The 13345-nt window shown below is 46.6% G+C and overlaps 1 protein-coding gene across 1 annotated transcript in view; it reads left to right on the forward strand.

The window, feature by feature from the left end:
• The window catches only part of TRAF3IP2 (TRAF3 interacting protein 2), a 45180-nt gene that overhangs the window by 14430 nt on the left and 17405 nt on the right, over window positions 1–13345 (forward strand). Inside the window, 1 exon segment of the mRNA NM_001270479.1 lies at window positions 10622–10814. Coding sequence (NP_001257408.1) covers window positions 10622–10814 — 193 coding nt within the window.

Consider the following 13345-nt stretch of genomic DNA (forward strand, 5'->3'; position numbering starts at 1 on the left):
CTTCCGAAGCAGTGCTCTATATCAGTGCAGTATCTCTGAGAGTGATGAAGTCTTAGATAGAGATAAAAGGTCCAGCACCGTTCTTGATGTTAAAACTGTGCTGAGGCCACTGGAAAATAACAAAAGGGCTTTCAGATGAAACACAGGCCTGTGAGATGTGACAGTTTTAGCAAATAAACACTGTGCATTAGGCAATTCAAATAGCGTAGGCAAGTCTGCCCAAAGGTTTGATGCCTAGTTTTAAAATAAATTACAGAAATAATCACAAATGTGTAATCAACCATAGTTCGTGTATTGCTGCTTGTGCACGCATTATAAAGCTTCCTAGAGTGGAAGCAGCAATATAGAAATTCAATTTGAAATGGAATTTGCGGTGGTGGAGGGGAGACTGGTGGGATAGGAATGGTGGCACAGTGAGTCAAGCCTCTGCTTAGGGTACTGGCATCCCAGTCCATAAGGGATTGAGTCTGGCCTCCAATTCTCATTCAGCTTCTTGCTAATGCACACCCTGGGAGACAGCAGATGATGGCTCAAGTACTTGGGTCCCTGTCACCAGTGTGGGAGAACTGGATGGAGTTCCTGGTTCCTGGCTTTGGCTTGACCCACTCCCAGCTGTTGCAGGCACTTGGGAAGAGAACCAGTGCATGGAAGATCTCTCTCCCCTCTCTTTCTGTATCTGCCTTTCAAATAAATAAAAACACATAAATAAACTTATTGTTAAAAAATGGGAGGGGGGGTTGAGGGATATAACTTAGAAGATGCTTGGAGGACCCAGGTAAGAGTGAGTGAGATAAGAGTGAGGCCAGGAGCTGGGGGCGCAACAGGGCTTGGGGAGAGTGGGGCCCTGGGCTGGAGAGGGAGAGAGCCTGAGGCTCCCGCAGAGACTGGAGGAGTTGGGTGTTGGGAAGGCAACGCCTGGAGGGCGTGGTCCCAGTCACAGATGGGTGTGGCCATGGATTCCTTCAGGTAGGAGTCACTGAGCACTGAACCTTGGCAAGGCGGGAGCTGTGTGATTTCTCAGTGATCTCCAGGTTCAAAGGGAGTGATCTGTGAAAATAATTCCATAAAGTATTTTTTAGGATTTCTATCATTTAAAGGTAACTTTTCTGTTCAGACAGTACTACGTGTTCACTCCTCAAATTGAAAGATGCCCAACCGTTCAAAAACGAAAATTAAAAAGTTATCTATGTCTCTGTTCCCCAGATATAATTCCTTGCTGGGATTTTAATACATTTACCTCTGGTGGGTTTTCCACTTTGCATATATGTAGTTAATGTAAAGTGAATTTCCAGCGACGTGGAATGTATACTTCTTCCAGCATCATTTATAGATTCTGAACTGCATTGCCTCAGACGTATCAGCTAAACTGTCATTAACCTGTTCTTCACTGATGGACGTTTAAAATAGTTTTCAGTGTTCTGATCCAGTAAGCAACGCTTTGACAAGCATCGCATACTGCTGTTTTTGTCTGCATTTCTGATGGACTCCTTCGATTAATGTGTGGAAGTGTGAATACTTAGCTAAAGGCTTTGTTTACTAACAAAGATAGAAAAGAAAGCGTTGACTCAATATTATAATGGGGGTGCCAGCTAGGTCTTCCCACTGCAAGTATTTTTCCCGTTGAAGCCTGAAATGGTGCCATTAGCGATCCAGTCTTTGGAGGTGACGTTGCCTCTCAGGCAGGTGCCTTCAAAAGACAAATGCTCCCGCGTGGGAGCCCGGGAGCCCCTTTCTCTGATACCTCAGGACCTGCTTTCTTTCAGCCTTGCCCTTGCCCTTGCCCTTGCCCTCCGTATTATTTCCTTCTATTGAAGTGAGGTGGGCGGGGACTGTCGAGATCCTGGGAATGCAGAGAGGTGATGAGAGGCAGAGAGGAGGGAGCTTGCACAGGAGACAGGAATAATTCACAGAAGATACACAAACAGCCAGCATGCCTGTGAAAGAAACCATGCTTAGCGTCACTCCGTTGAAGGCGGGCAGATTTTTAAATATTATTTACTTACTTATTAGAGAAAGAGAGAGAGAAAGACAGGGAGACACAGAGATCCCATCCACTGGTTCCCCAGATGCCTGTAAGGATCAGAGTTGTACCAGAGCTGAAGACAGGAACTGGGAATTCAATTCACATGGGCGCTAGGAACCCACTGACTCGGGCCATCACTGTTGCCTCCCAGGGTCTTTAGCAGGAAGCTGGGGTCAGGAGCCAGAGCTGAGCATAGAACCTGGCACTACAATATGGGACAAGGGTTTCTTATCCACTAGGCCAAACACCCACCCCCAAAATGCAAAATTTTTCAAGGTACCTTTTCCCTAATTAGGGGTGCAAAAATGAAAATCTGAGACAACTCCCAGGAGAGTTCTATTGAAAATGAATGTTCTCATACCCTCTTGGCAGGAGTATAAATTGGTACAATCTTCTAGAAAGCAATCTCATTATTTATCAAAATTGTATATGTGCTTCTATTATGGTCCAATAGCTTCCGGTAGGAATCCACCCTACAGAAACACTGAACAAGCATGTCGGAATCCAGGGACATCGAGACAAGGGCGTTGATTAAAGCATTGTCGTATTCGAGCACACATGAGAACAACTGCAGTGCCTGTCAGTAAGCCACCACATAATGACAGCCAGCCCCAACTCAAGCTGCTTGACCTACGACCTTCCAACTTTAGGATGGCGTGAAAGCGAAACGCGTTCAGCAGGGAGCGTTTGAATTTTGGACTTGGATCTTTGCCCGGGCTCGTGATGTGCAGTGTGCTTTTTCCTGTGAAGCTGGGCAGCTGCAGCAGCTCCCAGCCAGGCAGATCACGAGGGGGAGCGACAGACGCTCCAGCGTCCCGTGTTGCTACCTAGAGGGCTTAGTAGGTCAGGCGGATCGGACGCGTTTTTATGTCCGATGTTTCCAACTTACTGGGCTGGCCCCCGCCCTGCACTGTAACTTGCGCGGCATCTAGAATCTGAGATTTATTTATACAAAGTACTAGTAGGCCCCTGTTACCTAGAATAGAAGACCGTGCACATTCTGACATAAAAAAAAATTGAGTTGAAGAGCAAAACACATGCAAGCTGCATGTGTTTACATACACATTAAAAAGTCTAGATGGCTCAGCCCAACTGTTAACAGCGGTCATGAGAGGGAGCGGGGAACTCAGAAGAGATGGGGCATTTAGTCTTCTAACTTTCTATACTCCTGTGGGTTTCTCTTTCTTTTTTTCCAGCAAGCCGGCATTACTTCTATAATTAGAAAATAATTACAAGTTGAAAAGTGAAAAAGCAAAGCCCGGGGGAGGCGAGCTTGCCCTCATTCACCCTGCACGGGCTTTGCATCCGGGCACGGGGAAGAGGGGCAGGTGCCCAGGTGTTTCTACAGGGCACTCAACTCCAGAATGTCTGTGGGGCCTCCCGCAGCAGTGACTCCTGCGAAGCTGACTGGGAAGATTAAATGAGATAATGTAGTAAAGGCACTAAGGAGCAAGCCCTCCACGCTCGCAGCTCTTAGTTATTACTGTGATTATTTAAGTGGCTCCTGCAGCCCAGCCCCGCAGAGCCTGCCTGGACTTCTAGATCCCTCTCGCAGGCACTGGTTCTAAGCATTCAGAGCAGGTGTACAGATGCTTAGTTTCACAGGGCTGTAACCGTGCTTAATTGCCAACAAAACCACTTGCAAAGAGCTGTTCACCTAAGGGAGGCTCGTGCCGTTGGAAACCATGGCTACAGGGGTCCTGCTTGGCTTCAGACGAGCCTTACTTCCTTACCCATTAATGAGTATATAAATAAATAATGATCACCACGCAAATGGCGTAGCCTAGCTTTTTGCAAGTTAAAGCAAAAATGGTTCTTGGCCACCCCTTTCATGTAAAAAGAAAAAAGTTTTCAAAGCAGGTGAAAATGAGAAGTGCAATAGCTTATATTTGTTCCTCCGCCCACCCCCTAGCGAAGTCAGCCCCTTCCTGCCTCAGATCCTTCCACTGAAGGTCATCGTTACCGGACGGGAGATCAGGACTGTGCAACCAAATGAAACCTCTGGTGCAAACAGACGGGGAAAAGGGAATTAAGCCGAGTGAACCCTTATCTTCCTGGAAAAGTCTTGCTCTCTGTATCTGGGAGACTGAATAACACGAAGCTGTGGGTACATTCGCATCCTGCCGTCCCCAAAAGAGTGCCGCTTTGTGTGCTAGAGTGCTTGCACGATGAAATAAACCAGATGGAAGAAATGATAGAGAAAGGAGTTGCCTTGCTGCAACGGCAGCTGCTCACAGCTGTGGGAGTTCCTGTAACCGTTTATGCTGGCCATTTTGTTTGCTGGCTAAACTGATGGCATTATATCATGATGTTTTTTTTGACAACTTGGAAATCAGGTTTTATTTTTCTCTCTCATAAACGCTCTTAATACCATTCTTAATAAGGAAGAAAAATGTCGCATGCTTTCACTGATAAATGGAAAACCTCGTTTGGGATTTGGTTTACAAATTCCAAGTGGTAAAAGCCCAGTAACATGAAGCCTCTGTGTGCTCAAGCCAAGCGGATCACGGGATTGACAAATAACACCCAGTGCTGGGCTCCCACTTAGGATTACGCAAGGTTTTCATTTTTGTTTTGTGCTTAACACTGCCTCAGAACTGACAGATCGGTTTGTGTATCACATCACCCACCCTCCATCTCCCACGGGGAGAACTTGGGGTGGAATTTTAGAGACTGGGGACGAGTCCCTGGGGAAACTATTTTTGAGCAGTGATTCTTGAGTGAGTAGGTGGCTCTGGTTCATGCCTCCTCTTCTTGCACACAGATTAGTGTGGGTTTGTGTTTAAACACAGACACCCACAGACTCAAAAATCTTCTCTCTGTATATTGATTCTGAGCTACTCAAGGGAGCCGGATCCTATTCATTTTTGTTCACCTCGTACCTCGCTGTATATTCAGCGTATGAATATTTGTTGAATGAATACAAAGAAAGCTGTTCTCTACTTCCTGGGGGAAGGAGTAATCCCTCATTGTGAGTAGAGCCTTTGTGATGTGCGGCCTTGGAAAGGTCATCTTTAATTGTCTGGGGAAGAAAGTAAGAAGAGAGGTCCTTGGAATTTGGAAGCACAACCTGGCCGTTGATCTATCCATGCATTCAACAGATACAATGGTGTTTCCAAAAATTCGTGGAAAATGCAGTTGAAAGGTGAAATTATTTTAGTGCACACATTTTTGAAATGCATGCAGTTTTTTCATAGTATGCATTTTCCACAAACTTTTTTGAAGACCCCTTCTATTTGCCAAGTCATCTGCTAGGCACTGGGTATACGGTGGTGAATACTGCACATGTATGGACCTTGTCTTCGTGGATTTCTCAGTCTACTGGGGGGGGGGGAGCGGCTAAGAAGTAGAAGCAGAAAACAAAATGATAAATTGTTAAGTGCTGTCAAGGGAATAATTGAGCGTTAGACCTTAATAGAGAGGCCAGAGAATGTCTCTGATATTTGAGCTGAAACTGAAAGAATGAGAAGGTCAGGCACACAAGGAGCTTGATGTCATTAAGTTAGCCAAAGCAGGGTGGCTGGCCTGGAGGACGAGCAGAGATAGAATGTGCTAGAAGGTGAAGGATGCAGAGGCCCTCTCGAGGAGCTAGGACTCTGTTCTGAATCAGACATCTCTTTTAGGAAAACAGAACATTGAACTCAATAATTCTGAATAAGAAACTTAGATAGCACAGTGCTTGGCAGGTGGCAAGTGATTAATGAATGTTAGCCATTATTATGAAACAGTACCCAGCTGAACTAGTGAGGCTCAGCCCTAATAATGGGTCAGAATGATTAACACCTGGGCATTGAAAAGCCTCAGTTACCTGATAAGCAGTTTTTAATTAGCAACTTTCCCACCCAACTAGCCAAATTCCACTTAGAAAAGGAAAAGCTTGATTTTGAGGGCCCCTCTGGTAAGTCAGTATTTCTTTGTTTTAAGCAATAAGCGGACAGCATGGAACACCGTGTGGTCAGCACCCTAATTTTAAAAATCAATGAGGTGGATCATTGTCATCTGCTCACAGAAGCCAGCTAACTCTTGACCACAGGTGGCCATTTCAGAAATGAAAGTTACAGCTAATCAAACACTCAGCCCACATGCTTTCATGATTTTAATGATACGATTTGTTGCTATGAGACAAAAACATGTTTGCGGGAAATACTCTGTTCGAAATCATCTGACCTTGATTCAAAGGCTTTTGATGAACAGCACTAACATCCGCTCTCTGGAAGAGAAACAAACCCTATGATTAGAGCTTGGTAGTCCTTTTAAAGCAAATAAATTGTTATTAGCCACTCATTAATGGATATGGAAAGCAAAATGGCTCCAAACACTAAAAACTTCATTTGCATGACTTACTGGTCATCGCCCCTTCCCCCAACCCCCACTGCAAAAGCTTTCAAGGCCCCTGGCAAAGCTTCTCCTCTTTTACCTCCTACTTTTGGAGGGACACAGTGGTAACATGCCCTCCCCCACCCACCATGGATGTCGGGTGACAAGTAGACGTCCAGGACACCTGGGACCCGACAAGCACCCTGCACCATCCTAAGTGGCTTCCCTTCTCCTGTGTGTGTGGTTGGTTTTGTGACTGTTCCGTCCTCATTCCTTCGTCTGTGGAGCATCTGGTGTGGCTGTTCCATGCTGGGAGAATGGTGGGGAATAGATGTGATCCCTCCTTCCACAGAGCCCAGCAGGGAAGGCCAGCAAGAACTTGGCTGAGGGTCATGCTACTGATACAAACGCATGAGTGAGGGAGAAACTAGGGGACCGGACTAGGTAGCAGGCCCAAGGGGTGGGCGGGCATCTTTGGGCAGGTGATATTTGGGCTGAGCCCTACAAGCCAAGAAGTCAGTTTGCAGAAACATTCCGGGCAGAGGGTATGGCAAATTCAGGGGTCCAGCGGTGGGAGCAAGCTGGGGCTCAGGATGAAGCTGGGATTGAGGAGCCAGGGAGAGCGCAGTAGGAGGAGACAAGATCAAGACAGGCAGGGACCTGCGCAGGCAGGCTGGGTCTTTTCTTTCTAATTTTTTTAAGATTTATTTATTTATTTTATTTTTTTCTTTTTTGACAGGCAGAGTGGACAGTGAGAGAGAGAGAGAGACAGAGAGAAAGGTCTTCCTTTGCCGTTGGTTCACCCTCCAATGGCCGCCGCGGCCGGCGCGCTGCAGCCGGCACACCGCACTGATCCGATGGCAGGAGCCAGGTGCTTCTCCTGGTCTCCCATGGGGTGCAGGGCCCAAGGACTTGGGCCATCCTCCACTGCACTCCCTGGCCACAGCAGAGAGCTGGCCTGGAAGAGGGGCAACCGGGACTAGAACCCGGTGTGCCGGCGCCGCAGGCGGAGGATTAGCCTAGTGAGCCACGGCGCCGGCCTAAGATTTATTTATTTGAAGGTCAGAGTTACACAGAGAGAGGAGAGGCAGAGAGAGAGAGGTCTTCCATCCAATGGTTCACTCCCCAGTTGGCCACAATGGCCAGAGCTGCACTGAAGCAAAGCCAGGAGCCAGGAGCTTCTTCCAGGTTTCTCATGCAGGTGCAGGGGCCCAAGGACTTGGGCCATACTCTACTGCTTTCCCGGGCCATAGCAAAGAGCTGGATTGGAAGCGGAGCAGCCGGGACTCGAACCAGTACCCATATGGGATGCCGGCACTGCAGGCGGCGGCTTTACCCGCTTTGCCATGGCGCCGGCCTCCAGCAGACTGGGTCTTAAGTGCAATAGGAGGACTGTGCTGTGGCATAGCAGATAAAGCCACCCCCTGTGACACTGGCATCCCATTTGGGCGCCAGTTCAATTCCCAGCTGTTCTACTTCCTTTACAGCTCCCTGCTAAAGGGAAGCAATGAAGCATGGCCCAAGTGCTTGGGCCCCTGCAGCAAAGCGGGTGAGCAGGTGAAGCTCCTGGCTCCTGGCTTTGGCCTGGCCCAGCCCCGGCTTTTGTAGCCATCTGGGGAGTGAATCAGCGGATGGAAGACCTCTGTCTCTCCCTCTTTCTCGGTGACGTTGCCTTTCAGATAAATAAAATAAATCTTTTTTTTTTTTTTTAATGCAATAGGAGCTCTCTAGAAGGCTGTGCAAGAGACCTTCAAAAAGTTCATGGGAAATATGAGAAAATTATGTATGGATTTCAACCTGTTTTGCACCAGAATAAATTTATCTTTTAATCCCACTGAACTATTGAAGTAAGCCTCACGTGTACAGCTGGATTTGTAAATGGTCCACTCATGCGCGGCTCATCCAAAAGCAGGGCTGGCCCTTGCCTGGGGACCTGATGACAGCAGCGCTTTTGCCCTTTCTGGTCGGAGCAGCAATACTGACCTGCCCTGTTGCCTTGAAATTGCAGCAGGTGCTCTGGACCCCCTGGGATCCGTCTAACCTGCGCTTAGCTCGAGTGGTACCTCTTGCCCCTGACCGGACTGGTCCTGGTGGTCCTGTCTCCACACTCTCAGAGCCGTGCCCTTAGTCCTGGTCTCCTTTGTCAGTTAGGTGCTGAGATGGGCCCAGGCTGAAGCTTTTCTCTTCCCCTCCTCCCCCTTGAACCCCGGCTCCTGTCATGACCAGGCCTTAGCAACAGCAGGGCAGGGGTCATGGGTCATAGCTAGGAGACAGCCTGGGCTGGAGGTGCGTGGAGACTTGCTGGAGAGGAAGCGTGACAGGCAGGATGCAGCTGGTGTCACGGTCAAAGCAGACAATGGATGGAGTTCAGCGAATCTGGCCAGGCTTGATAGACTGGCTTGGGCACATTGCCAGGGTCACTTAACCAAGTTTCCTGAGTCCAGATAGGGGGACCTGGAGGCAGCCACCCTGGTATGTGTCTTCTGTTCTAAACCAGAGGACATCATTCCCCTGAATGTCCCCTCCCCCCAAAAACTTAGATGGCTTCTGACTGCTGCCTAAATCGATAATAGAATTCCTGGCCACATTCTCATCCTCCCACAGCCTTCCTCTCGCGCTTTCTTGCTTACTTGCCAATTTCACTTCACTGTACATCCTCGCTGGCCAATTTTTCTTGCTTTTATTGCTTTTCTGTAGCAAAGTAAACTTGATTATTATCCTTTTGTTGAGAGACAGTTTTACTTTCTTAAAATCTAATATTCTTTATTTTTAAGATTTATTTATTTATTTGAGAGGCAGAGTTACGGAGGAGAGAGGGAGAGGGCAGAGAGATCTTCCATCCGCTGGTTTACTCTCCAAATGGCTGCAACAGTTGGAGCTGGGCCAATCTGAAGCCAGGAGCCAGGAGCTTCTTCCAGGTCTCCCATGCTGGAGCAGGGGCCCAAGGACTCCGGCCATCTTCTGCTGCTTTCCAAGGCCATAAGTAGAGAGCTGGGTTGGAAGTGGAGGAGCTAGGACTCGAACCGGCACCAATATGATATGCTGGCACTGCAGGTAGAGGCCCAACCCACTACACCACAGCACCAGCCCCGATGATTTCTTTTACAATCAACAAAGAGGCTAAGACCAGGAAATTTTATTTTGAAACAGCCAGGTTCATTTTGGTCCTAACTAGTTTCGCCTCCTGGATCACCATGTTTTACTTGGGCAGAGGTGGCAGTGTTTACAGGGCTTCCCGCTTGGCCCCAACCTACCCCCTTGGACTTCGATTTCTCAACACGCTGGTCCCCTAGGGCCTGGGCGATTCCCTCGGTGCCAGCGCCCTCCCCTCTCACTCCTGCTGGCTTCCCGGTATCTCTCTTCTGGCCCTGAGTTCTGTTCTCTCAGCCTGTCAAGTGGGCTGACCATCTTCCCTTGGGACTCTCCTGTCCCCGGGCTTGGCTGGGACCCACTTTCTCTCATGTTACGCATTCACATGAGTCACTGCCAGCCCTGGCTCTGCTCCAGCCCTGCCCTCTTTAAGCCTCCCTAGCCCCAAGTGCATGTGGACTTTTGCAAGGGAGGACCAAGGAAGCTCGAAGGGGTTGCCAACTCTTGGCTGCTTTCCAGAGGGATGAGCCAAGTTCACATGCATTTATTTGCTCCTAAGAAAAAATTGCGTGTGTGTGTGTGTGTGTGTGTGTGTGTTGTGATTTCACCCATGTCTTTATTTAGGAAAAAATAAATTCATTTCATGAAAATGCTCAAGGAATAGTACAAAAAAGTTTGGCACACATCATGGAGATGGTCAAGGAAAGCTGGGTCCCGGGGCCGGCGCTGTGGCCTGCACTGTGGCCGGCACTGTGGCATGGTAGGTTAATCCTCTACCTGCAGCACCCGCATCCCATAGGGGCGCAGGTTCTAGTCCCAGCTGCTCCTCTTCCAGTCCAGCTCTCTGCTATGGCCTGGGGAAAGCAGTAAAAGATGGCCCAAGTCCTTGGGCCCCTGCACCCATGTGGGAGATCCAGAAGAAGCTCCTGGCTCCTGGCTTTGAATCGGCAAAGCTCTGGGCATTGTAGCTGTTTGGAGAGTGAACCAGCGGATGGAAGACCTTTCTCTCAGTCTCTCCCTCTCACTGTCTGTAACTCTTTACCTCTCAAATAAATAAATAAAATCTTTGGAAAAAAGAAAAAGCTGGGCCCCTCAGTTAGCATCCAGAGAAAAGGTGTCCTGAGCGTACCTCTCGTTCTACGTGAAAAAGCCAGAGGCAACCTCCCCGCTCTCTTTGTTGTCTTCCCACAGATGGCCACCACTGCCCTGGAGCACCTTGCCAGCAAGCCATACAGCCAGCTCGACCTGGGCAGCCCTGGCTCGGAGCCAGTGTGAGAGGCCCGCACCCCGTGCACAAGGTTGTTCTGAATTATCCCAGCCCCTGGGACCAAGAAGAGAGACCTGCACACAGGGAGTGCTCCTTCCCCGGGCCTCCACGCTATCAGTACGTACCTCAGGGCCAACCATTAGACATCTGTAACATGAAAAATAATTGTGCAATGCAACCAGCACGGCCCAAAATGCTCCCGTGGTTTGCCAGAACATTTGCAAGTCAGAAGGACACAGAACCTGGGTGACATAAAAAGCACTCAGGACCAGTCAAAATACTCTTGAAGGAAAATCTAGTTATACCTCCTTTGCCTTTCAGACCACCTGAACTTTGAGCCCATGAAATAGATTTTAGTTTTTATGGCAATGACTTTGACTCTTAGCAAGTTCTTTATATCTCTAGGGTCTGCTTCAACCTATTTCTGACTTTAAAAATTTGGAATTTGATGAATTCACAGTGCAAATTGAAAATAGCCTATGATTTTCCTTTGTAATGAAAACGTTCCTACATGTGGAACACCATTGTTGGGTCTCTCCTACACTTCATCCAGAAAAACAATTGCAATTTTTCATGACTTCAGTTTCCTGATGTTGTATTCATGCCATTTTTCGTTGCTACTGCAGAATACCCTGAAGCTGGGTACTTCATAAAGAGAAGTTTTTAAGGGTACTTCAAAAAGTTTGTGGGGAGTGGGCATTTAGCTAGCAATGCAAACACCAGTACCCCGTATTGGAATACCTGGCCCTGGCTCCTGTTTCCAGCTTCCTGCTAGTGTAGACCCTGGGAGGCAGCAGTGAGGGCTCAACTAATTGAATTCCTGCCACCCACATGGGAGACCTGGGTTGTGTTTCCTGGCTCTCTGCTTTGCTCCGGCTGGCTGCAGCAGAGGGGAGCTCCCTTTGTCTCTATATCGGTCTCTCTCCCTCTCAAGTAAATTTTTAAAAATAAAGTGAAAAATAAAAGTAGCTGATATGATCTCAGGACATAATTCTAAAGAAAAGGTTTGTAAAAAATGGACTTAAAAGATTAGTGTATTTTGATTCAAAAAAGAAAAAAATGTTGGAATCGAGACATGCCTGTATTTTGCCCACAGGTTTTTAGGCTGGAGGTTTGGGATCAGCTGACCCCACCCATTTATCCCTTGTTGAGCCTTCCTCGACTGTGTCACATCATGGCAAATGGCGTCACAGTGGAAGCGCATGCAAGAGGGAGAGAGCTCCTGGCAGGACAGGTGGCCAGGGACAGGGAGGGGCCAGGCTTGCTCTTTTCCAACAACCCTCTCAGGAGAATCAACTCTGTGCCCCACCCCCATAAGGCCCCGCCTCTTAAAGGTTCCACACCACCTCCCAACACCGCCACATTGAGGACCAGGCTCCCAACACCTGAACCCTTGGGGGACATACTCAAACCATAGCACCCTTTAATCAGTTCTTTCCTTATTTGCTCTCTTCCTGAGTTCTTTCCCTTAACTGATGTATCTAAAACCAGGGAAAAGTCACGCAAATAGAGCTTCCTAGTTTATGACAAAATTGGAAAGGAAACACATGAAATGTTTGCTTTTGCTCATATACCACTCAGAGTAAGACTGCTCTCTGTTTTCATAGAATAGAATGATATCTGGAGGCCATATAAAAGTAGATTTTTTCTGAAGCGCAGAAATTGGTCATTAGCTCAAAAATGTTATTGAAAAAATAAAAATAAAGCCCACTTTATTATCAGTGGCAGATAAAGTACATGCCTGGTCCCCCATTTACTGGAAAGTCTACAGATTAACAGACAAAACAGAAATACCTGGGGTCTAACATCTGGGATTACCCAAAATGTGATTTTACAGTAGGATAAGGACTCTTACAGAAGAAATATCTAAAACTCCAGAACACAAACAACATTTAAGCATCTTTAGGAAGTAAGTTTGGTGTTGATAGGGAAGGCAAAAGCAATTTTTCAAATAAACTTTTATTTTGAAATAGTTTTAGATTTACAGAAGAATTGCAAAGACAGAGCAGAGTAATTGGTTTCATAGCAACAATTTAAGCCTGCTGTGGCCGTCTTGATTTCTTTCATCATTTTAGGATAATGAAAAATGAGTTCAGGTAAAGAAGCTAATTCTCCCTTTTCTGATAATTTAAAAGAGAATCTTAATACAGAATGTTTACTCTGTCATTAATCTCTATGATATCGCTTTCTATGGAAGTTTTTGAATATGATCAAGGCATTAACATTTCTCTATTAAATGAGAAATCACCTTTTATAACAACTAAGCAACTTTGGGTAAAAAATAATTTAATAAGGTGTGGATCTGCATTAGATGAAAGCATATTTTATAGGAGTTATTTTGTCTAAAATAATAAAAATGATCTTAAACATTCATATTTTGGAAATATAGTTGAAAATAGTTGAAATTCTGTTTATTTTATATCCTGTTACATAAGGCTTTCAGAAGTTTTTATTATTCTTTTGGGTAAGAAATGTGAAAGCATATGCAATAATCTACAAAACTGGGGCACATGGATTTTATAATCAAAACTTTTCAAAGTTATATGAAACAATCTCAAATATACAACAAATAAAACCAATCCATGTTCTCACAACCTAGATTATTTATTTATTTAAAGATTTTATTTGAAAGGCGGAGTTACAGAGAG

The sequence above is a fragment of the Oryctolagus cuniculus genome, chromosome 5, assembly GCF_051225735.1.
Source record: "Oryctolagus cuniculus isolate XC-2025 breed Fujian yellow rabbit chromosome 5, ASM5122573v1, whole genome shotgun sequence".
Taxonomy (NCBI): Eukaryota; Metazoa; Chordata; class Mammalia; order Lagomorpha; family Leporidae; genus Oryctolagus; species Oryctolagus cuniculus.